The sequence below is a fragment of the Hypanus sabinus genome, chromosome 9 (assembly GCF_030144855.1).
Source record: "Hypanus sabinus isolate sHypSab1 chromosome 9, sHypSab1.hap1, whole genome shotgun sequence".
Classification (NCBI taxonomy): Eukaryota; Metazoa; Chordata; class Chondrichthyes; order Myliobatiformes; family Dasyatidae; genus Hypanus; species Hypanus sabinus.
In genome coordinates, this window is record NC_082714.1 from 107,962,406 (window position 1) to 107,988,157 (window position 25,752).

The 25,752-nt window shown below is 41.1% G+C and overlaps 1 protein-coding gene across 2 annotated transcripts in view; it reads right to left on the bottom strand.

Annotated features, from left to right (window-relative positions):
* Window positions 1-6,308: 6,308 nt before the first annotated feature.
* The window catches only part of ctsa (cathepsin A), a 35,215-nt gene continuing 15,771 nt past the window's right edge, over window positions 6,309-25,752 (bottom strand). For both annotated transcript variants that reach the window (XM_059980386.1, XM_059980385.1), the window contains exons 8-15: window positions 24,188-24,272; window positions 21,636-21,727; window positions 20,526-20,610; window positions 17,169-17,317; window positions 14,680-14,755; window positions 11,325-11,414; window positions 8,817-8,918; window positions 6,309-7,746 (exon numbers count right to left, since the gene is read on the bottom strand). In XM_059980386.1, coding sequence (XP_059836369.1) covers window positions 7,663-7,746; window positions 8,817-8,918; window positions 11,325-11,414; window positions 14,680-14,755; window positions 17,169-17,317; window positions 20,526-20,610; window positions 21,636-21,727; window positions 24,188-24,272 — 763 coding nt within the window. In that variant the 3' untranslated portion in view covers window positions 6,309-7,662. The remainder of the gene's footprint in view (window positions 7,747-8,816; window positions 8,919-11,324; window positions 11,415-14,679; window positions 14,756-17,168; window positions 17,318-20,525; window positions 20,611-21,635; window positions 21,728-24,187; window positions 24,273-25,752) is intronic.

Genomic DNA, 25,752 nt, shown 5'->3' on the forward strand with positions numbered 1-25,752 from the left:
AGAAGGATTAAAATAGTTCAGAAAAGGCATGAATTGGGAAGAAAAACATCACTGATCTTGGAGGGAATGTTGGTGACAGGGTTTAGGCCAGTTGTACAGCTAAAAATTACTTTAAAAATATAGCATTTAGAGATAAAAGTAGAAAAACATTAAAAGTGAAAGGCATAACCACAGTGGAATGAGAAGGAAAAAATGGTTGGTTACCTGATATTGTTAAGTTAAACAGTAGGTCCCACGTGTTACAATGTGCCTAGATGGAAGATGAGATCCTTGAATTTATATTGGCTTTGTTGAGGCAAGTTAAGAGACTGAAGAGATGTCAGAGTTAAGTGGGGACTTAAAATGGTAGAAGAGCGATAACGCAAGACCACCCCCACTTCTGCTCAGTAAAGAGCTTTTCTGAAAAGAGGTAATTCAATCAGGATTTTATTTTTCCATTGTACAGGAGACCACATCATGAACACTATGCAATATTGTAAATTTGAAAAGATGTTAGTGAGTTACTACTTTACTTTACTTTGCTTGGGTCCCTGGATGCTGGTAAGATGCAAGAGGGTATATGTTTCATCTTTGTTTGCATTTGAGAGTCCAAAGAGGGGTGTGGTTGGTAGCAATAGAAGAGTAGGCTAGGGCATCCTCAAGGGAAAGGTCCTTTCAGACTGCTGAGAGTTCAGGACAAATCCCCCTGAAAGTGGTAGAAGTTATGGAAAATGTAGGGGAGAGTGGCCTCAAAGTTACTCCAATGATGGCAAGGGAATCCTGAGCTTCCAGTCTCATGTTACTCTAGTTGTTATTTATTTAGAGATACAGTAAGGACCAAGCCCTTCCGGCCCAACAAACCGCATCACCCAGCAATGCACCTGATTAACACTAGCCTAATCACAGAACAATTTACAATGACCAGTTAACCTACTAACCATATGCCTTTGGACTGTGGGCAGAAACCATGCACCCAAAGGAACCCCACACTGTTAAGGGGAGACATTACAAACTCCTTACAGACAACACTGGAATTGAACTGCAAACTCTGGAACACGCTGAACTGTAATAACATTCACTAACCACTACGCTACCTTAGCACCGACTATTCATCCTGCCCACTCTGACATCTCAGTCTTTTGCTCAATTGCTGTCCAACATAAGCTGAAGAAACAGCACCTCATATTCTACCTAGGCATAGTACAGCCCTCAAAATGCAGTCATCCTATCTTTTGCTGTCTCCATGGACTTGACCGTGCCCTTCCTTTTCAATTTGTTTAGATTTAAAAACCTGCTGTAACCTCATTTTCCCAATTCTGATGAGGGGTCACTGACCTGAAACTTTAACTTTGCTTTTCTCCCCATTTCTGCTGCTTGGCCTGCTGAGAACCTCCAACATTTCCTGTGTTATTTCAAATTGCTAGCATCTGTTGCATGCTCAGACTTGGATACGAGGATGCTAGTTTGGAAGGAAGGAAGTGACAAAGATGATTTTCAAAGCAGGTGATGACAGGAGAGGGAAGTAAACTGTCAAAAGGGAAGTAACTTTAACAATCTTAGGCACTTTGATGGTTTGCAGTGTAGTTTGAGAGGATCAAAGCAGGTGGACATCAGGAATTATGAGAGGACTTGAGGAGATAGATGAGAAAAGTAAGGGCTCAGAAAGTGAGGGTCCTTGCGGGAAAGTTGGGGGAATGATCTCAATCTCAAAGCCAGCTTCATGAGGTGTTTGTACTTATTTGAGACAAGTTCAGCAGGACTCAAGGATTATTTGCAGAGTAGAGAAACCTTCACCAAAACCCCCCCCAAATATCTATTGATTTATCTCCTGGCTTTGCCATGCCCAATTCCTTTAATTAGATACTACAGGAATTTAAGAACAATTACTTGTCGAAGTACTATTATTTATTATAAAACTACTTTGCAATGCAGTGGATTAGCTATTTACTTGAGGGGAGGCTTACAGCTGGAATCTGCAGCTGCACAGTAAATTAGGAAGTGCAACACTCATCCTTCCACTTCCTTTCTCAACATCCAGAGACCCAAAATGGCTTTCCAAGGAAAACAGTGATCAACTTTAAAATATTTCTTCTCACTCCTGTGGTCAGAGAAGAAAACCAATTTCCTTTCAAGAGAATTCAATCCTGTTTGATGTTTTGACCAAAGTCGAATTTATTGTCATATGCACAGGTAGATACACCCAGTGGCCTCTTTGTTAGGTACAGGTGGCACCTAATGAAGTGCCCTGAGTGTACATTTTTTGGCCTTCTGCTGCTGTAGTTCATCCCCTTCAAGGTTCAACGTGTTGTGAGTTCGGAGATGTTCTTTGTACATTGTAATGTGTGGTTGAGTTACTGTCCACCTTCCCGTCAGCTTGAACCAGTTTGGCCATTCTCCTCTGACCTCTCTCATTAACAAAGCAGTTGCACCCACAGAACTGCCACTCACTGGATGTTCCTTTTCCCATTTTTTGCACCATTCTTTATACAACTCACTGGGAAAGATTTCAGTGCTAACATAACGGTTTCTCTGTAGCGGCAGTGTTTGGGTAATGACTAGAGATAACGGGGGCTTTGGAATGTGCGCTGGCCAATGAGGGGAGGTGTTTTTCTTTCTTATGTGCCCGAGAGAAGGGATTTCATGAGCTTTTGTTTGGGAGAAGATGCCAGAACGGGGAGATCGTAGACTGCAGGGCTGAGCGGACTTGGAATGGGGTCAGGGGTCGACGATATCAGGGGGAAATCAATGGAGAATGAATGGACGGGAAAACAACGAGCTCCAACATGCGCATTAGCCTGTTTCATTAAAATAGGCCCTTTTCTGTACTTAATCCTAGTCAAATTAAGAATTAACAAGCTCAATCATTTAATTGCATATTGTGTACTGTTTGTTATTTTATGGTATTGATTTGTAAGAGGGGAACACATCATACAGCATCCACCCAAAGAAGATTACTCAAGTTTGGCCGGGCCAGAGGCCGTCTCCCCCTAGATAAACACACCTGAGGGTTACATCTGTAAATGCTAGAAACTTGTGCATGAAAGTCTTTGGAGATCGGCAGTTTCTGAGATACCCAAACCACTCTATCTGGCCGCTATTCCAAGGTCAAAATCACTTAGACAAGTTCTTCTCCATTCTGTTGTTTTTTCTGAACAACTATCTCTTGATCACATGATTGGTTGATTATATATTTGCATTAACAAGCAGGTGAAGAGGTGTACTTGTTAAAGTGGCCACTGAGTGCATATGCACACATGCAATGAATAACTTAATTGTAGCAGTTTCACAGCCAATAGAAAAAATTACACAAATTATCAAAGTAAGTTTATAATTAATGTATGAATACTTCACCATATATTATGTTGAGATTCATTTTTGCACTCATTCAAAATAGAATGGAGAAATATAATAGAATTAATGAAAATCTTTCACAAAATGTGCAAGACAAATTGTGCAAATATAGTAAATAAATAGTGACATGTATTGTAGTGGTTGAAGTGAGTGCATATGTTGTGGAATCAGTTCAGGGTTAGGCAAGTGAAGTTAACCACACTGCTTCAGGAGTCTAATGGTTGAAAAATACTGGCGGTTCCTGAACTTGGTGGTGTTGGACATAAGACTCCTATACCTCCTTCCCGATGGCAGCAGCAAGAGAGCATGCCGTTGATGCTGGGGCTCAATGACAGATACTGCTTTGAGGCAACACTCCTTGTAGATGTGCTCAATGGTGGGGATGACTTTGCCTGTGCCTGTGATGTATCCTGAACATTGTAGGTTTTTCAGTTCTTGAGCATCAGTCTTTCCACACCAGTCAGGATACTCTCCGCTGTGCATCTACAGTTTGAGATGACATGCCAAATCTGTGCAAACATCTACAAAAATAGAGGTGCTGTCGTGCCTTCTTCGTGATGGCACTTATGTGATCACCCAGAACAGATCCTATGATACGACAATGCCAAGCAATTTAAAATTACCAACCCTCTACACCTCTGATCCCCAAATGAAGACTGGCTCATGAACCTCTGGCTTCTTCCTCCTGTAGTCAATAACCCGCTCTTTGGTTTTGCTGACATTGAGTGGGAAGTTGTGGCACCATTGAACCAGATTTTCAACCTCCCTCCTATACAGTATGCCAGTTTGTCACCACCTTTGATTCTGCCAATGCCAGTGGTGTTGCTTACAATCTTAAATATGGCATTGGAACTGTACTTGGCATATACAGCAGGGAATGTAGATGAAGAAAGTAGAACATGACAAAATCCATGTGGTCAAAATGGATATGGTGTTGCTGTACTGATGCAGTGATTAGGGTTGTGCAGGTTAGTTCAAGAACCAGATGGTTGAAGGGAAGAAGCTGCCTTGAACCTGGTGGTGTGTTCTGGGTTTACCTAAGTGATACAGGGGTTCAGAGAAGACAGACAAATTTAATCATTGTCCAATTGCTCTTTACACTTTTTGGGGCTTATGTGGTCTATTATGTATCTTATAATAATTTCTTCTAGTTGGCAAGATGCAAGTTATTATAGTAGGCTACATGGGTTGATGCAGGGATCTCAATTTATTACTATATATACACAAATTACTTTGAAGACATTGACCGTTTAGTTATTACATTTGCAAATATAACTGACAAAGTAAGCTGTAAAAATTATAACAGATGACAACAAAAGGATACAATTTAAGTAACCAAATGGAGTGTAGTGTGGGAAAAATGAAATTGGTTACTTTGGCAGAAAAATATTAAAAGCAAATTATCTACATGGTGTGAGTCTGCAGAAATGAGATTCAGTAAGATCTGGGTGTTGAAGTGCAAGATTTGTAACAGATTACAATAAAGGTACACCAGCTGGGCAAAGTGCAGTAATGGTAAAAACATCAGAAAGAATGACCTTATTATTATGGATTCATTTATTGACACAGGAGTGTGAAGGAAGCATTTTCAGACCAGCACTGAACCATCACAATCATGGTACAGATGCTGCTGCAATCATTGTGTTAGGGCCTTAGTCAAAACGTCCTGGATGTGGTACTTGCATTTTAAAGGTGGCATGTTTAGGCAGGCTTTAGCAAATGGCACATTACAAAAGCTATCAAAACATCGTCATCCATGAGAGAATTGGAATACAAAAGCAGGGAAGCTGTGCTTTGATTCTAAGACAGCGGTGAGGCAACATCTGGAGTATTGTACAAAGTACTGTTTTTTTTATTTATGGAAGGATGCTAGTATGGTGAAAGTAATCCAAATATGGTTTACCGGGGATAGGGGGAAGGGGTTGCTTTGAGGATGAATGGTTATGGAACCGAGATGAGTCGATAAGAGTTCCTGTTCTACACATAGCATCAATCAAACTAAAAGATTAAAAAAACAGATTTCTACAGAAGGAAAGCTAACGATTGTAGATAATGTTAGAGGTACAAAAGCCAAATATTGGAGATGCTGAAGTACAAAAAGCCAAAGAAAACTATGAAAACAAGTCAGGCAGCAATTCTGAAGGTCTATTGGCCTGAGAGTTTAGTGGTCACACCCCAAGCATAACAGCTGATTAAAGTACAACTGAACTTACATTTTGCCTTAAGATTCAAATATACAAAATGGCCCAGAACCCGTTCAAAAGTTACGACTAAATGACATACATTCTTAAAAACAAGTATTTAGATTTAAATCAAAATCTAACTTTTTCCTGGCAGGCGATTTACCATATTCATGTCAACAGTGGTACTTGCTGCAGGTTTACCCAGAGAGAGGTGACAAGTCTGCAGACAAATCACACTTTCCCACTACAGTCCTTGGAGAATCCAGGCATAGACAGCAGTAGTGGACTAAGGGAGTTCTGAAAATACAATGCAGGCAATTCCTGGCATCAAGATGGATGATCTGACTAATTATCATTTTCTTTATGCCCAGATGTGACCTGACCTATTTCCAAAGTCAAAAATCCAGTAGGGGAATGATCACTGTCAGTGTACTGCGGCTGCGGTTTACAGGTCTGAAAAACAACTCACCATAGCAATTCAATAAGATTACTAACCCTCAAATTCTTGAAGGTACAAGGAAGGGGAGGTCAACTGCAAATACCATCAGTCACACTATTCTATCTAGGTGCTACCAGAGTGAAATTCTTGAAACCCCCAAACATAACACATAATTGCATCAGTTCAACGCTAAATTCACACCAAATTCCCAAGGACAATCAGGAAGGGGAAATAAATATCCCCTAAAGGATTGGCAAACCTCAAAGTAGTATGTTTGATTTACACAGTGGTGATGAAATATGAGCATCAGATATTTATGTGTCTTATGCAAAATGAATCAAAACCAGAAAGGCATCGAGATTTAAAAATATATTTATTTGCTTCAGTCATTAAACCCAAGGTCCTATCACCAGATGTACACAAGAAATTCCAATGTGCTAGCTGAAGGAGCTTGGTTGGTGTTTATCCAATGCTCCTCACTCAAATAACACTACCAACTAGATTAACAGGATAATTCATTTGCTGTTAATTAGGTGCTGGATATGCATACATTTTCTGACATTTTGCCACAGTAGTACCTGAACTAATAAAGTACATTTACAGTGTAAAGTGCTTAGATCTTGGGACAAATGCAGTAGAATCTAACTGTATAGAATTGGTCAAGCTGTTAGAGAGGAAAAAAATTGAGAAGCTGAAACCCTGGAACTATAAGAAAGCTTTCAATGAAGCAGTGTCTGCTTCACCTTTCCATTAGCTGAATGATACTTCCTCATCTTCTGAAAGAGGAAACCGCATCAAAAATAAATCAATTTGATCCAATAAGATGTACCAAAAGACTGATCACCTTATCAAATCTGAGCTAGCAATATATAAAAAAAAATCAGTTAATCCTTACAGCCTTTCTTGCTTTCAAATAGATAACTAATTGGTTCGCATTAGGACTGAAAATATTACCTTCACCCTTTCAGAAAATGAATTCCAAGTCACAACTTGTGTATTCAAATTGGGAAAACATTTATCAAAAGGTAGTAAACATCAGCAACTCTTAATAAAATCAAGAGAATAAAATTATAAAAGTAAAACAAAAAGTGTGGGTCTGATAGTACATTAAGAGTTTTCCCATAGTCCAGATTTACAGAACATTTAGCTGCTGTTAAATGACTTGTGCTTGCTAATATCAGAAATGCAAACACAAAGTTTAGTGGCACGAACCTTAAAGCTAACTTGAAATCCTGGTTTCCTTTTCATACATTAAGTTTACACTTCTTGCAAGAAATCTGCCTCATTGTTTTGATACAAAGGAATTTCCAGTTCATTTGAAATATTAATATCATTCATTCTCTCAATCAGATAAGCTATTATCTAGATTACAATCTTTCATTTAGGCTTCTGAACAAGATCAAGAAATAGATTTTGATTGCAGAGTACATCCATAATTGCAGGCAGATCAGTCCCTGGAGTATGCCAATGATTGTAAAAACAACGCCTGGGAGTGCTTAATAATTTCTCCATTAAAAACTATGCTGGAGTGTGTTCTGAGATAGTATTTTTTTCCCCAGGCGAAGCTGACATTTCAGAAATTGCTCCCCACATTAACTCAATGTTTTTGGATACTGCCTTAGAGCACACTCCAACCCCTACCCTACCCAAGTGCACACTTGCCCAGAAATGCTAATTTTAATGCCTTGTGCTGGAATTCTTGCTCCAGTCTCAATATGGCTTCTTGTGCAAAAAGCGACTGAAGAATGTAAAGGCTGCATTTGGTTTGTCCGATGGCACCATGTGACCTGCCCCCTGAGAAATAAAAATGTTCATGGTGAAATGGAGTAGTAGTGCAAAGGAATTGCTTCATTACCCAAGTACACTTACTTCCTCAAACCCTTTACTACTTCCCTTCTTAACAAACCAAACACATTCAGGGTAGAGACTTGCCAACTCTTCCTGTCTTTAAGTAACCATTCTCCATACGAAGATAACCAATGGTTTCCTTTTTCAACCCCCTGACAACATACCTTTCCAAAGGTAAACATTCTGCAAGATGTCAAACAAAAAGCGGACACCAGGACAATGCCTGGTCAGAGATAGGTTTCAAGCAGCATTTTAAAAAGGAGAAATGTAGGCAAAGAAAAGTTCTGTAAAAAACACTTCAAAGGCTGAAATCACGGCATCCTGTGGTGTGGAGAAATTCGGGAATATTAGTAGAATTGTTCATAGGTTCTCATGCTCAAATCACTATTTCTCAGTACATCCACAGACTCTCCAGCCTTACAACCCTCCAATAGAAGGATCCAAAGAATATGAACACAATATGGGGTTACAAGTCATGCTAAACTAGAAACAAAATGTTTGCAAAGGCGAGGAGTTGAAAGGCAAAACAGAAAATGCTCATCAGCAGCAAATGAGGGAAATATTATCAACAGCAGAACTGGACAACTCATCAGTTTTAAACCAGTACATAGGTAGTGAATAGCTTTTAACTAGGATGCAGAGCAGAAAAGATGATGCAAGGCAAACTGACTGCCAACAAGAGATAGGTGGTTTTAGAAGAGATATTAATGGTAACATCAGAACCATTATCAGCACCTTACCAAAAAATAAAATATGGAGCAGTGTTTACCATATAAAATTTTCAGTCATTTAAGTCAGTGAGCTAAAGTGCCTAATTAAGATGTGTCAGTCCCTTGATATTCCATCTCATCTTCCCTCCTCATTTATCCCTGGCTCTGAACTTGTCTATAAACTTTTCCCACTTCCAGTGAAAGGCTTTTGACATGAAACATTCACTCCCTCTCTTTCCCAGATCTTGTTAAGCATCCCCAGCAGGGTTTTTATTGACAATTCACAAACTCATTGAAAGGAGGTACCTTTACAGTCAGGAAAGCAAGGTTGGGGAATTCCTTGACAAACCCTCCCACCTGATCACCATTCTCATCTTTGTATAGCCAAGTCCGGCGGTTCACTTGGACCTGTGTGGAAAATGAAACAGATGTACATGGATGACTCACGGAACACTCAGAGCAATGACAACTCTTTTACTCCTCTAGTTTAAATCAAGTCTGACAATACGTTACAAAGAATTCAGATGATCCTATCATAGCTTTGTTCATGGCAAAAATAGCTTTGAATAAGATGTGCACAGATTACATAATTCCAACCCTCAGTTCCTTATGTCTCTTTGTCCGCCTGACTTCACTTAAAAGCTCTCTGTAGACTCTTCATAACAAAGCAATCAGATCCCAAGAGTGGATAGTGGCAAAGTTAGACACACCGTGTTCACAAACAGGGCAACATGGTCGACGATTCTTTTTCAGAATTTTGGACAACATGGTTTTTCTATAGTCAGAATTTAAACCAGTGCATTCAAAACTGCCCACGTCCCACTCCTGCCACAGTGGGGCAATTTGGACCTGTTGTTGCTACATGGCAATTTGTTCCCTCATCCTTCTAAATTCCAGTGACTACAGACCCAGAGCTATCTAACGCTCCTCATATGATAACCGTTTCATTTCCTGAATCATTCTTGTGAGCCTCCTCTGAATCATCTCCAACGCCAGCACATCTTTACTTAGATGAAGAGCCCAAAACTGTTCACAATACTCAAGGTGAGGCCTCATCAGTGCCTTATAAAGCCTCAGCATCACATCCCTGCTCTTATATTCTAGACCTCTTGAAATGAATGCTAACATTGCATTTGCCTTCCTCACCAATGAATCTATCTGCAAGTTAACCTTTAGGGTGTTCTGCACAAGGACTCCCAAGTCCCTCTGCATCTCAGATTTTTGGATTTTCTCCCCATTTAGGAAATAGTCTTCACATTTAGTTCTACTACCAAAAAACATGACGATGCATTTTCCTTGCCACTTTCTTGCTATTCTCCTAATCTCTGCAGCCTACCCATTTCCTCAACACTACCTACCCCTCTACCAATCTTCCTATCATCTGCAAACTTAGCAACAAGATGATGATTCCATCATCTAAATCATTGACATACAGCATAAAAAGTGGTTCCAACACCGACCCTTGCGGAACATCACTATTCAGTGGCAGCCAACCAGAAAAGGATCCTTCTATTCCCATCGCTGCCTCCTACCAATCAGCCAATGCTCCAACCATGCCAGTAACTTCCCTGTAACCCCATGGGCTCTTAATTTGGTAAGTAGCCTCATGTGTGGCACTTTGTCAAAGGCCTTCTGAAAGTCCACTGCATCCCCTTTGCTTTATCTATCCTATGTGTAATCTCCTCTAAGAATTCCAACAGGTTTGCTAGGCAAGAAGTTTCCTTAAGGAAACTATGCTGACTTTGTCTTAACTTGTCCTGTGTCTCCAAGTACTCCATAACCTCATCCTTAACACTTAAGACTTCAACATCTTCCCAACCACTGAGGTCAGACTAACTGGTTATAATTTCCTTTCTGCTGTCTTCCTCCTTTCTTAAACAGTGGAGAGACATTTGCAATTTTCCAGTCCTCTGGCACCATGCCAGAGTCCAATGATTTATTTTTTTTTTAAATAAAAGATCACTACTAATGCCTCCACAATTTCTATCACTACCCCTTTCAGAACCCTAGGGTATAGTTCATTTGGTCCAGGTGACGTATGTACCCTTAGTAAGGTCTTTCAGCTTTTTGAGCACCTTCTCCCTTGTAATAATACCTGCATTCATTTCTCCTCCTTCACACCCTTCAATATCTGGCACACTGCTAGTGTCTTCCACAGTAAAGATTGATGCAAAATACTCATCTGCCATCTCCTTAGCCCCTGTTATTATTTCTCCTGCCTCATTTTCTAGCGGTCCTATATCCACTCAATTATTTTTCAAAACATACTTGGAAAAGGTTTTACTATCCACTTTGAATATCGTTTGCTAGCTTGCTTTCATATTTCATCTCTTCCCTAATCATTTCTCTTTTCGTTGGGTGCATGCACTAATCTTTGCTGTCCTGACCAATTGTTATTTCTTTAAAAAAATCTGATCATACTGTCATCTTACAAAGATGAAATATTCTTCACTTCACAAGGTTCAAAAGCAGTTATTTACTACGCACTATAATTTTTCAATGGTTAGTAAAACTGGCAAGGTGGTGGGAGGTAGGGGAAAGGTTATCATAACCACTGCTCTTGGTCCAATTGACTGGCTTAGTTTTGAACTGCAGTGGTTTGCAGTTACCATGTCTACGATATTCACGGACTTGAAACACTTCACTTACATACAACATAACTGTGCAATTCCCTTTATTTTCCTCATTTCTGCATATCCCCCAGACTCTGTATAAACCCCAAACATTACTCACTATCGGATACACATTAGCAAACAACCTGGGGCCACTTAACCCAGATGAATGGAACAAATGCCAAACCACAAATAACCTTACCTCCTGGTGAAGTGAATTCACAAACCATTCGTCTCCCATGAAGTTACAGGCCATGTCCACATCCCCATTATACACTAGGATTTGGTATTTCTTGAAACAGGATTAAAGAAAAAAATATTATAGACTATATGTTAGCTTAAAAACAATATAGGCACCGTTGTTCAAACATGACTTGCAAACTAGGTAACCACTAAATGACTTGACTACTCTAATATATGCTGTGTGCCAACACAATGTTTATTCTGATGCCATAGCAATGGGAAGAAAAGGCTAATAAAGTTCAATGACTAAAATCCTTGGAATTTAAGATATAAAAGGGGATTCAGTAAACGTAGCAAAGAGCTTTATTTGTCACATGCTCATCGAAACATTAGGGGATGCAGTAAGAACTGTTGTTTGTGTAAACCCAGAGGATTGTACTGGGCCAAGCTTGTGGTGCCACCAGGCTCAGTTCAATAACCCTAACTCTGGAATGTGGATGGTAACTGGAGCCAGAGGAAGCCCACGAGGTCACAGCAGCAGGAATCATACCCTGATCCTACAGCTGGCACTGTAAAGCGACGCACCAACGCCTATTCTACTGTGTTGCTGCAAGCAGGGTCCTTCCACACATTTTGGCAAAGACACCAAAGGTATGGTTGCTAACCCTGATGATGATGATAAGGAGGATATGAGAAAACAAGTAGTAAAGGGGAGACATGGAGGCTACAAAGGAGAATCAATACATTGTCAGTGAGTGAGTGAGCGAGTGAGGATCTGGCATACAAAGACATGTAGTGCGCCAGAGCTCTGTTACCTTCAGCTGATGCCGCGCTGTTTATAATTTCCAACTTTTTTTCAAATGTTAAAGCGGTTCTCTGCCACTCGACTGATGGCCCAGAACATGATATCCGACGCTTAGGAGGCACAGTTAAACATTTCAAGCAGAAAATCACTCCACCGTAGGTAAAAACAACAGAAGTTCAAGAGTGCAATTCACACCTTGCCAAAATCAATGCGAGACTGGCGGGAGTGAGACTGAGACGTGTGCACGTGACTTGTATTGGCGAGAAAGCAGTGTTCCTCGCATAACTGAGTTTTGGGCGCATGTAAGGAGACGTTGGTGGAAATAGGTTCCTTGCATAACTGTGAATCCACATAGTCTGAAGACTCATATAACGAAGATCGGGTGTATTGACTTTCAATGGCATTTCCAGCACTGAACTAGTTGACCAGAAATTTGACAGAAATAACTAGGAGTCCTGGACAGTGCTGAAAGTTTCGCGTGCTGTTGGTGCTGCATTCATCCAGAGCTATTTTATAGATGGCAGAAAGTTAGATTTAGGTACCCAATCCAATATCTCACATGCTCATAGTTATTTCTGTCAAATTTCTGGTCAACTAGTTCAGTGCTGGAAATGCCATTGAAAGTCAATACACCCGGTCTTCGTTATATGAGTCATCAGACTATGTGGATTCACAGTTATGCAAGGAACCTATTTCCACCAACGTCTCCTTACATGCGCCCAAAACTCAGTTATGCGAGGAACACTGCTTTCTCGCCAATACAAGTCATGTGCACACGTCTCAGTCTCACTCCCGCCAGTCTCGCATTGATTTTGGCAAGGTGTGAATTGCACTCTTGAACTTCTGTTGTTTTTACCTACGGTGGAGTGATTTTCTGCTTGAAATATTTAACTGTGCCTCCTAAGCGTCGGATATCATGTTCTGGGCCATCAGCCGAGTGGCAGAGAACCGCTTTAACATTTGAAAAAAAGTTGGAAATTATAAACAGCGTGGCATCAGCTGAAGGTAACAGAGCTCTGGCGCGCTACTGCCGGGAACAGAATCTTGCCTTTAAAGTTCTTTTGTTGCTTGACAATGTGCCAGCCCATCCTAAGCATTTGGACCAGCATTCATCCTAACATAACAGTGCGATTCCTGCCACCTAACACAACATTGCTGATTCAGCCACTTGACCAAGGTGTGATCCACATTCAGGGTGTACTTTTTTTTTACGGCGAACTATCTCTCAGATGCTACAAGCAACAGATGATTTTGAAAATCCCGGGAGTTTACCAACGGTGAGGGAATGGTGGAAGTAGGAACATTTGGCACAAATGGCGATGGACATGGACCCAAGTTTAGAAAGAAGTCAGCATTTCAGTTGTTCCCTGTCGTCAACCCTTCTTCCCTACAAGCAAATTTATGCTGAAAAACACAATGCTGCCAAGCAAACAACCCTCTCCACTTTCTTCTAACCGGTGTCATCTCCTGCTGCCGGCAGTTCTAGGAGTTCTGTGAGCCTTCCTTCACCCCTTGCTGTGCTTGATATGATCCCGACACCACAACAACCACTCATCTCCCAGAGCGAACACACAAGCCACTGTTGGTGAGTACTGTACACCCTAATATGTTAACTTTCTATGATTTGAATATTACCTTAAATTGATGAAAAATAATACAAATGTTGCCTTATGGTACTGCTTTTGTGTTGTATTGGTATTCACATTATGCATTGACTGCAAGAAACGTATCCCCCGCATATAACGAGGATAGGGTGTAGTAGGTAATTACTCTCGTTCATCATTGCCTGACACCTGTATGGTGCTAATGTTACAATACCAATTATCAAATCATCTTACCATTGTCCAATTCTTTCTGCACGCAAGCATGGACTGCTGCATTTGCTGTAAGTGGGAGTGAACACTACAAAGTCAAAATTTCCACTTTTCCAAAGCACTAAACTTCCTTTCTTGGGTAGTGGCTCCATACCCTGTCTTACACGAGTCCTGGGCTCAACTGGCTCTGGCTGACAGTACCCCATATGGGCCCGTATCCAGGGTTACGGATCCCACTGCCTTGTGGGTATCTTCGGGAGAAGAGAAGGCTAAGGAGTAAACCCTACACAAATCCAGAGTGGAGCCCCTAAGGAGGTATCACATCACCTCCCGGCAGCTCCTGCCCCCAAGCTGATGCCAGATGTACTGCTTCGCATTCCTTTGGACCACATCCGCGAGGCTGAGAGGGGGATCTTGATGTCTGGGCAGGCCTGGATCTCCATATTCATTGCCCAGGTCTGTGCCCCGTCCTAAACCGGGTGCATCCATTGTCTACTTAGACAGATGGAGCCATTAATAATTAAACTTCCTTTCTTGAATATACCACCATAGTAGGCAGGCAGAAGGGGCACTGTATCACTAAATTGCATTGAGAAATCAATCAGACAGATGAGGACAGCAGAAACTCACCGCTGCTTTGTGGATAATTTACAACACCATCGCCAGTAAAATCCAACTTCCCCTTCCATGAGTTAGCTAGATTAGTGGCCTACTTTGAATAAAATAGTATAACGGAAAAACAGCATTTTAATTACCCTGGCAGCCAATAGTTTCAGGTATTGATCCTTCATGTCAGCGTAGAGAACTTGATAATTCGAATACACTTTGGCACTAGATGGGAACAGAAAAAAAGTTCAAGTAATCAAGTGGTAGGAGGACCCCCTTACGAAAAGTCTTCCTGAGACACGGGACGGAAACAGACTTCCCGGGAAAAAGCACTTCCTAGCTTTGAATAGGATCTTACAAACTGTCAGAAGTAATAGTCATTCCAACATTTCATATGGATGAATTCTTGGTAAGCACAGATGTCTTGGTAAAAGGTATAAATGACACACTTACATTCACACTACTGGTGGACCACATTTTTCATGTGCAGAGTGAGAAAGCATGGTATAACCATCCTTCATAATACTGTCGTTCTCAGTCAAGTATGTGGAACAGTTCATTTTACACCCACCCACCTTTATCAACCATTTCTAGGAAATCAGAAGAATGTGTGTTCAAAACGTTCATGCTTGGTATTAAAGTAATGGAAGCTATTTTAAGCTCACCTTTGTTCCCACAAGACTTCATAGTCAATGAAGCTACTCAAGAGTAATTCTGGATAGATAGAAAACCCTGCCAGTGCCATCACTTTCCAAAATGACAAATTGTGAAAATTACCCCTGAATCAGTCAATTAAGATGTGCTCAGTATAGGTGTTAACCCCAATCTCTAGAAAAAGAACTGATGACACCACAAACCTTATTCCTGTGATCCATATGCCTGCTGACAGAATGCAGTGGCACAGCAGCGTAAAGCTGTTACAGCACCAACAACCCTGGTTCAATTTCCAGTTTGTAGATGCACCATGTGACTGCATGGGTTGGGGCTCCACTGGGTGCTCCAGTTCCCTCCCGCATTTTAAAGATACGAGTTAGTGGGTTAATTGCTCACATGGGTGTGATCGGGCACTGAGGGCTTGCCAGGTCAAAAGGACCTGTTACTGTGCTCTCTAAATAATTCATACCTCTCATCTTATACACCTCTATCAAGTCGCCTCTCATCGTCCTTAACTGCCCAAGTTTGCTCAATCTTTTCTCATGAGACACACTCTTAAATCCAAGCAGCATCCTGGTGAATCTCCTCTGCACCCTCTCTAAACTTCTAAGAGACAGTTGTGAATGAAAATGCCAGGGGATCATCAATTTCAGAGATACTCAAACCACTCCATCTGGCACCAATCATTCCATGGTCAAAGTCACTTCGATCACATTTCTTCTCCATTCTCATGTTTGGTCTGAACAATACCTGAATGACTTGACCATGTCTGCATGCTTTTATGCATTGAGCTGCTGTCACATGATTGGCCAATTAGGTACTTGTATTAATGAGGTGTATCTAATAAAGTGGCCACTGAGTGTATGGGAGCCAGGTGCTAGTTGCATGAGAATTGGTTTAAAAAAAAACAGGTGTACATAACATGAGAATTCTATACGTAAACCTTTAATTAAATTATGAAGCCAGGTCACCTCCTTACTTTTTTTTACATTGCTTAATGTGTAACACACTGTAAGGTTTCACTGCTAATGTAAAGGTTTCTGTGTAGCAGCAATGTTTGGGTTTATGACTAAGGATAACGGGGATTTGGAACGTGGGGCTACCCAATGAGAGGGATTTTGTTCTTTCTTGTGGATCTGGGAGCAGGGATTTCGCGGTCCTTTGCCGGGGAGAGAGGAGGAGAGAAGATGTGAATGGAGACAGTTGGTAGACCGCCGGATGGAGTGGACTTGGAGCGAGGAAGCATGGGTTGGCTACGCTTGGAGGAGGTCGATGGGAAACCAGCGGACTGAACCGTGAGCTCCAACGTTATGCATTAGACAGTTTCACGAGAATGAGCCCTTTTCTTTATTTGTTTCTTTGCTAACCACAGTCAAATTAAGACTTATAAAGCTCATTCGTTTAATCGCATATTGTGTACTGTTTGTTATTTCGTGCTACTGATTTGTAACAGGGGTCACATCGCACAGCATCCACCCAAACAAGATTTCTTAAGTTTGGCCGGGCCAAGGGCCGTCTTCCCCTAGATTAATCCACTAGCCAAATCTAGAGTTACATATGCTTTCAAATGTTTGCCAGATACATGAGAAATCTGGGTGCACAAGTTCCAGATAAACACTAGCTTGCTGTAGGTACTCCATTCTTACAGGAGAATATCACAATGATGTACTCAACATGCACGTGTGCACACCATTACAATACACGCAGTGTCACCTATAACATTAAATGTGGGCAGGTCCCTTTCAAAATCTTGCACTGTACTTACTTGGCAAGTGGAGTACTTGAAAGACTCCATTTGTGATCAGACTTGAGTAATTTACCAAATAGATCTACTTTTACAGGGAGACATGAATAGGAATACAGCCCTCCCAAAACAGTTCACACTGCTCATACAAAACCAAAGGCAGGCAAGCAGAAGGAATTCTGATAAATATTCTAAATTATCAGCAAATCCAAGCAGTTAGTGCAAGAGACAAGATTTTACCTGCACATCTCCCATTTTTGCACAAATGGTGGAATGTGCAAAGCCTTCCGTACATCCGGGTTATTTAAGTAGTCAGAGCTGGCGGTAGTGTTGATGCAAGGGGGGTCCAACCGTACATTCATGTGGCTCTGAATCAAGCTCCGCAGTTTCTGGAGAAAATGCATGAGACATCAGCATGACAGAGTAAAGTTCAAGAACTAAGTTTGCTGGAATGGCTGTAGTAATTGGCTTGGCCAGTGAGGCATGGGGCAGACCATTCCCAACTACATTAACCTGAATAACCTGATCCAGCTCCGTTTTTAAACCTACCAGGAACTGAGGAGAAATTAATCCCGTGGCTCTGCATTTAAAGCTACTTGTTTATTCTTAAGGAATTAAATGCTACACTTCCCTTATTTCCACCAAATTCATATGTAAAATGCGAAACTGATGAACCTGAATTTTTAAACAGAAAGTGCTAGATACTGCTACAGTCAAAACTCCTAGGAAAATGAAGGATGTAGAAAATTAGGTGAAGCAATCAGGAGCAGCTATCTACAAAAATGGAATCAGTTTCAGAGAACTGAAGTGCCCTACAAACAGACAAAGGAGCTAATATCCAAGTTTCAGTACCTGCAACTTTAGCAAGAAATGGTATTTGCAGAAATTGAGGGATTATTAAATTAGGCCCAAACCCAACTTTTCACCACTTAGCCGCACAGATAAGGAATCAATACGAGTCAGACTGAAGTATTGCACGTACACCTCCAGTCAGAGAGGGGGAGAATATGGTGATTGGAAAACATGTCTATATGAACTGTTCAAGCTGATATGTCTAGATTAGTTGATCAATATTATGCAGTACTTAGAAAGTTACAATGAGGAAAACAGAACTACCGTTTTCCTTAAAGGTCTGATCTGTGGATTAGGCAGTTGTATTCTACTGGTTCTTGACTCCTGAAATGACTACTTCTACTTTCTGTTCTGCTCCTAATATTCCCTTTTCTCCCCCCAATTAACAAGACTCCATCAAACTATACTGCCAATACAGCCATGAATGAATAGCTTCAGTTAAACAGCACAGGAGACACTTTCCAAGGATGGGTGATTGTGCAAGATTGGACAGGTTTGAATGCCATTGTCCCTCAGCTGGAGCAGAAAGAAGTTGGAGACTGCACACGTGGTGGAGCAAAGGATTACAAAATGACGTGGGTGGAGTGAAACATCTGGATGTGCATATTTCTGTATCATACATTAAAATTTTACGTGGGCTAATGAGAAAGATCACTGAGCCATCAATCTTAACAGATTTGAATGAACTGCAGCTTGTTTGTGGTATTTGGGCATTATGAAATCAAGCAGAAAAATTAACATTTGAATAATACAAGGACAGAAGTCTCAGGAAATGCTGACAGATGGGAATGAGGAAAGGGGCAGGATTAAGTAGGTAAAGTAATGATTGCATAGACAGGCGATATTGCAAGTAGCTTGTTGCTAAGCTGGTTGTGACATTTGTAGTTGGGTTGAGCAAGCAATTATTGAAGGTAGACATAGATACATAGAATTATTCTAATCAGTGCACATGGTCCAAAGATTTGGGTCTCCCTCTTACTGGAGTTGAACTGAAGTGCTTAGTTATCCACAATTCATCGGAAGACAATTATTTCTCACCATCCTTCTATTCCAGATAGCTCGCAGAAACCCTGACACTAGTATAGTTAAAATTTTCTCCTTCTGATCTTCAAATCCCATTATAATCCTATTTTATTTTTTGTTACGATACACTTGATGGGTAGGTTAGCAAGTTGCAGATAATGTAAAGGATTAAAAGTACAGTGGGATGTAAGTCAGATACAGACGTGGGCAGAGAATTGGTAGATGAAGTTTAATCCGAGCAAGTGTGAGGTGTTGCTTTTTGGGAGATCAAATGAAAGGAGAAAGTATACAATTAATGTCAGGCTCCAAGTCCAAGTGCATTGTTCACTGAGAGCAGTGCAATAGAGAAAGTAGATTTGGTTAAGATGCATCGCATACTCGCCTTCATTGGTAGGGTTATTGAGTATAAGGGTAAGGAAGTCATGCTGCAGCTATACGAATCTTTAGTCAGACTGCACTTGGAGCTTTGTTGATTGCCCATTACAGGAGGAATTTGGAGTCAGTGGAGGAGGTTTATCAGGATGATGTCTATATTATAGGGATGAGCTACAAGATCGGACAAACTTGGACTGTTCTCCTCAAAGTGGAAGCCTAGGAGAAACCTGCTAGAATTTAAGATTTTAAGAGGCACAATTAGGATAAATATCTGGAATCTTTTCCCCCAGCCCATTGATTGAATGCTTCCAGGCACTACCACTCCCTCTGGGGTTTCAGTTGGGGCCTGCCAGTACCCGTGACCTGCTGTGGAATCCTCCCTGCCTGGAGCCAGGTCCGCCAGTCAACCAAGACTACTTTCCAGCAAGGAACGTGTCATGGACGCAAGATACACTATGAACTTCATGCTTCAGTGTGCAGGAAGACCACGACTTCAGGACTTCTGTTCAAAACTTTGCCCTCCAAGTTAATCATTACACTACTGACTTCAGTGCAACTGCAAGCTATGCAGGGCACAAAATATCAGCAAATTAGATTCTGCCTATTTTGTCTCCTTGCCATATTTAATGTCATTGGTTTTGTTTCTTCACCTTCCAATTTGGTGTTTCATTTCAAAGATGGGATCTTCCTATAAGACCTCTGATTTTCCCTTTTTGCCTATTATTGGTTCAGATGTACAGCTGACAGCTCACTGACATTAGATCAGCCTTGGTGAACCAGTCTGGTACAACCAGACTCTATAAGCGATAGGGTCTTTCAGGAATAAGCCTGGGTAGTTCTAAAGTAAGGACATGTTCAGCACAGCTTTGTGGGCTGAAGAGCCTGTATTGTGCTGTAGGTTTTTGATGTTTCTAACCAGTTGATCCACAGTTGAACAGACTATTTCCAAAATCTGCTTTAAACTTTTACCACCCAATCCTTCACAGGTTTCACAGTAGTTAAAATTTACAGAATGCAAATTAATGCTGAATTTCCTGATGACTAAATTTATTTGGATAAAGGTGGCACGGTACCCTAGTGGTTAGCACAACACCTTACACTACAGTCAACCCCAGGTTCAATTCCTGCCGCTGACTGTAAGGAGTTTGCACGTTCTCCCCGTGACAATATGGGTTTCCTTCGGGTGCTCCAGTTTCCTCCCACAGTCCAAAAATGTAGCAGCTGGTAGGTTATTGTAAATTCTTCTGTGATTAGGCTAGGATTAAATCAGAGGATTGCTGGGCAGTGCAACTCAAGGGGCATAATGCATACTGTATCACAAATAAAATAAAGATGCATCATATTTACCTTCTTCCACAAAAGTCTCACTTCACTGTTGGGAAACACGTGCTCCAAATTATGAACAACCAGTTGCTTCTGATTTTCATCAAAGCTGTAAGATTAAAAAAGGCACATTGCTTGGTAGTTTAACTGTGGTGTCGGAATGCGTGACGACACTCGTGGGCTGCCCCAGCATCTTTGGTACATTGGTTGTTAGCACAAACGGAACAATTCGATAGACATGTGATAAATTAAATTTCAATCCTGAACTTTGTCCAACCCAGTGGAGTATGTTCATGCAGTTTTCCCACTAAGTGGTGGGGGGACATTGCCATATGCTCGGTTCCCTTGGTAAACAAGAAGTGTAAACGGATGCCAACAATTTCAAAGTTTTCAATCTTCATGAAATTTGGTAGCTACTGATTGTTAACTGCAGAAATGCCAACAAATCCCTGGAAAATTCAAGTCATGATTTGGGATTTTTCCCCTCGGTCTACACAAAGCAAGGCAAGATTCACCTGCACCTCCTCCAGCCTCGTCCATTGCACTCAGTTCTCTAGATGTGGCCTCCACCACATTGGCAAGACCAAGAGTAGATTGGGCAACCATTTTGCAGAGCACCTATGCTCTGTCTGCCATAACCATCCCAAGTTCCCATTGATGGCATTCCCATTCCCCTGCCCATTGTCAGCCTCGCAGCTACGGTGAGTCCTGACACAAACTGATAAAACACCACATCATATTCTATATGGGTAGTCTACAACCTAGAGGCATAAACACTGCATTTTCCAACTTCAGGAAGCCCTCCTCTTGTGCTAGGCCTCCTTCAATTCCATGACTTCCAACATATACCAAGATTAACCCTTTTGCAGCTGCGTGGATCGCTTTCCAGATAAGCTTGCAAATAAGGCATTTTGTCACTGGGACTTGAGTGCAGGGAGGAAACCGGAGCACCGAGGAAACCCACCACAGTTATGGAGAGAATGTTAAAATTTGTAACAGACAGTGCTGGGAACTGAACCCTGGGTGCTGGTATTGTAAAGCATTGTGCTAAGCACTATGGTACCATGCAGTCCTGTAGTCCGTAGACCGCAAGCATTTCAACATATTTCCACATTCGAACCAATTTTTACTTACTGTACTTTGCCTGGAACCCCTCCAAAGCAATCAGCATACAGGTTGTATATATTCAGCCCTGAATTATACACAATATTCATCACCTCCGAAACCTGTAAAGAAAAACAAATTTTGTAATCTTCAAAATTAATTATTCCAATTGTCCTTTGCCAGAAAGGTTAATGGATATCCAAAGTTAAAAGGACATTTATAATTAAAGCGTGTATACTTTACACAACCTTTGAGATCTGTCTCCTCACAGGCAGCCACAAAACAAAGAAACCCAATAGAACCTGTTAAATAAGGACTGTCAAATACCCAATGTGCAGGAAAAAAAGACAAATTATGTAAATAATATTCGGAACTGAAGTTTACAGAAGTGAAGCCACAGTCACAAGGCCAGCCAGTCACAGTTGATCCAGGAGCCTGTTGCAGGCTACAGCCTCAGTTTAGCAGAATTAAGTAAACCCCGTGAGCATCCAGCTGAACGCTGGCCTGTGCCTCTCCTCCAGCTCCGACACCCAGATCTCTCAATCCGGCCTGACACTTAAATCAGCTAAACAGTGGGCTGTTCCTCACACTCGAGCTGTGCCCTGCCTCTTTGATACGTTTTCAGACCTGGAACCTGCCGCCTCGTCTCAGTTCTGCCTCTTCAAATCGCCTCCAAGTCCACTCCAGCAATTGCCATACAGTGCTCCTGGGCCTGGGCCCTGCCACCTCTATCGGGCCAGTACACACAATGCTGCAAGCATCCTGCACTTTCATATCTTCAGTTCAAAAGCTCAACTCCAAAAGGGAAGTTACAGGCTAGTGACTGCGGTGATTGAGAAAAAAGTGCAATTAATAAAGTACTTAGTAGTTCTGTTTGCTGCCAGCAAGTCATCACTGTGCCTCACCAGTGCCATCTTAAACCAGATGTACAGTATACAGTATTTCTAGTTTACTCCCTCAGTTCTCCAATCAATCTGAGCAACTATATTACCAAAGGACTGAGTCAGAAGCATTGGCAAGTACATACAGTACAACTCCCTTGATTAAGTCACCACACAGAAGTCCAGAAGACTGTAAGCAAAGCTATGTTATCATTAGTCACTGTTTATGTCTCATTCTGGGCAGCACATTTGAGAACATAGAATATAGCAGTATAATACAGGCTCTCTGGCCCATGATGCTGTGCCAACCTTTTAACCTACTATAAAATCAATATAGCCCTTCCCTCCTACATATATTGACATAGACTCTTCAGCCCTTCGAACTACACTGCTCAGCAACCACCCAATTTAGTCCTAGCCTAATTATTGGAATATTTATAAAGACCAATCAACCTACCAACTGGAAGGCTTTTGGACTGAGGGGAGAAACCAGAGCACCCAGAGGAAACTCACATGGTCATGGGGAGAACATACAAACTCCTTACAGGCAACTGTGGGAATTGAACCCAGGTTGCTGGTACTGTGAAGCGTTGTGCTAACCACTACGCTAACATGGCGCCTCATCCATTACTGCAAAAAAATTTCAGATTTATTCTTCCCCCAATTCATAAACTTTCCAATTATTTGTGTCAATTATTCTATGTAAAATCGTACCTCTCAAAAATATTCTTTATTTTGGCAGACTGATGCTCATGGGTAAGATAAAATAATAAAAGAATGCAGTACACAGACTGTCTTTTAACCTGCACTGAACCAAATGCTTCCTTCAGCTCTCTTTTTAACCTGTCTAAGCTTTGTGCTCTTCATCCACACTGCACACCAAGATCAATACAGTTGGTTCATTAACAATTAGATCATTGTTAGATTAGATTAGCTTTATTTGTCACATGTACATCGAAATGTGTAATTTGCATTAACAGCCACAGTCCAAACATGCTCCGGGGACAAGCCTCAAATGTCGCCATGCTTCCAGTGCCTACGTAGGATGCTCACTACATACGAACCCTTACTAATCTGCAAGCCTTGGGAATGTGAGAGGAAACCAGAGGGGTCATGGGGGAATGTACAAACTCCATACAGACAGCAAAGCAAATGAACCCCTGATCTGTGTTGTAAAGCATTATGCTAGCCTCTATGCCACCTCAAACTACCATGCCATGAGAGCATGTAATAAATGGGAACTGATATGAAGGAACCATTTCTGTAAGAGAGAGTAGGAAACCGAAGGACCCAAACTCGGGGTCACCAACGTAGCGATGTACTACATACAGAGTGAGAGACAACGACACGCAGTCGGTAAGTCGCTTCGAAACTAGTTTATTCAAACTTCGTGGCGCTGGTATTTAATCCCTAGCGCCCGCCCTCTCTGGGTGGAAATTACATCAGAGGTGCATTACCAAAGTCTCTCCCTGTGCGCTGGCTATTTGTGAGCCGGTTCACTTGCGCAGAAGGTGGGTTGCCACAATATTTTTATTTTAAATTCAGTTGAGCTGCAAAGCGCAGCTTGAAAAAATACTGAAGTTGGAAAGAAATTAACTGGTAACTTTTGGAAGCACAAAGAGGAAAACTCTGCAAGCTATGGGGAAGAAATGATCTGTAAAAGTATCTTTGTATGATAGAGATGTACAAAATGATACTCACCCTTAACGTACAGTTCTTATTTTTATTACTGTGGAAGTTGCATATTCCTTTGGAACAGCAAAACCTCTGAAGATCATTCCAAAGTCTAAAATAAAAATTGTGGAGAAGACATCATTTACTCCCTAAGCTAGTAGAATATTTTACTTTCAGGGTAGAAATACCAGGTGCAGATTGGAATGAACTCAGACAAGTATGGAAAAAAACAAAATGGCAGCTGGTGGTCGGATGTACTTTGCTCACGTGCAGAGACAACACTTAGAAAGGCAGATTTTCATCCTATCTACAACGCAAGGTGCAAGGCTGTGGCACAGATTTCAATTCCATTGTTTTCTAAGAATTCACATTAAAGATTAATAGGTTGCATGACAATAACAGTGAAATAAAACAAAAAAATTGTATCACACACTGTGCTTGGACAAAATTCACTTGGATTTAGCTTCATGAGCACCATCCCCAGTACCCTGGACATCAAGATCATATCTTGTTCTCATTGCTACCATCAGGAAGAGCTACAAAGTGTGAAGGCCATGGTTCAGGAACAACTCCTTCCCCTCTCCCATCTATTTTCAAAATGGACATTGACCCGTATATATCATGTGTGACACAAAGACTATTGCCCTTGTGTAGAATTATCCATGAAAATAAAATCCAGGAAATACCCAGAAGTTCACATCACATCTGTAGAGTCAGAGTTTCAGGTCAAAGACCTTTCATTGTTATTTCAGATCTTCAGCATTGGTAGTTTTGTTTGATAGGAAGCACAAAAGACAGTGCAAGCTGAAGGTAGTATTCCCGACACCAAACAGACACTCCTTGGAGAACGAAAGATCCAGTGGATGAACTCGGATCTGAAATGTCAAGTGGTTCTTCCTCAAACGTTGCCTGGCTGGCTAAGTGCTTCCAGCAGTTTATTTTATTTCAGAAACCACTTAGAATGTTTACAGCAAGCCAGACTCCCCAATTGCCCAAAATATTCTGTTACTGTTCACCAGCATGCCAAAAAGAAGAGAAATAACACCAATATTTTAATGCCACTCTGAATATCTGCATGGCATTTCTAGTTGAATCCTCGTCATGGTGAATGTGATAGCTCCAATAATCATACAATGCATCTTGGGGGAAACACAGTAATCAATTCACACTTTCCTAAATAGCATGTTATACCATCCAATTTTTGTTTCCCATTCATTTGCCAACAATCAGACCTATAAACAATCTATTTCGCCTTTTAAAATATTACCATTTAGATTTCTTAAGACCTAGGTGAAGAGGTGGGAAACTGCATTAGAGTAGGTGCCCATTTTTGTAGATAGTTACGTCAGTATAAATAACCCCACTCCCAGTAAAATACTGGGTGATGATTTTCATGTCATACAGCTTCTTTCCTCAAACAAAAACAATTGTATTGTCTTTAAATTTAGAGCACCTTTACGGGTACAGTCTTGTCATAAGACAACTAAAATATCAGATCATGAAGCTTCTCCACTATTTCATTCCTTGCTTCTTTTAATTGCTCAGGTTGTTTCATTCATAGCAACAATTTATAATTTTTCTCCCACAACATG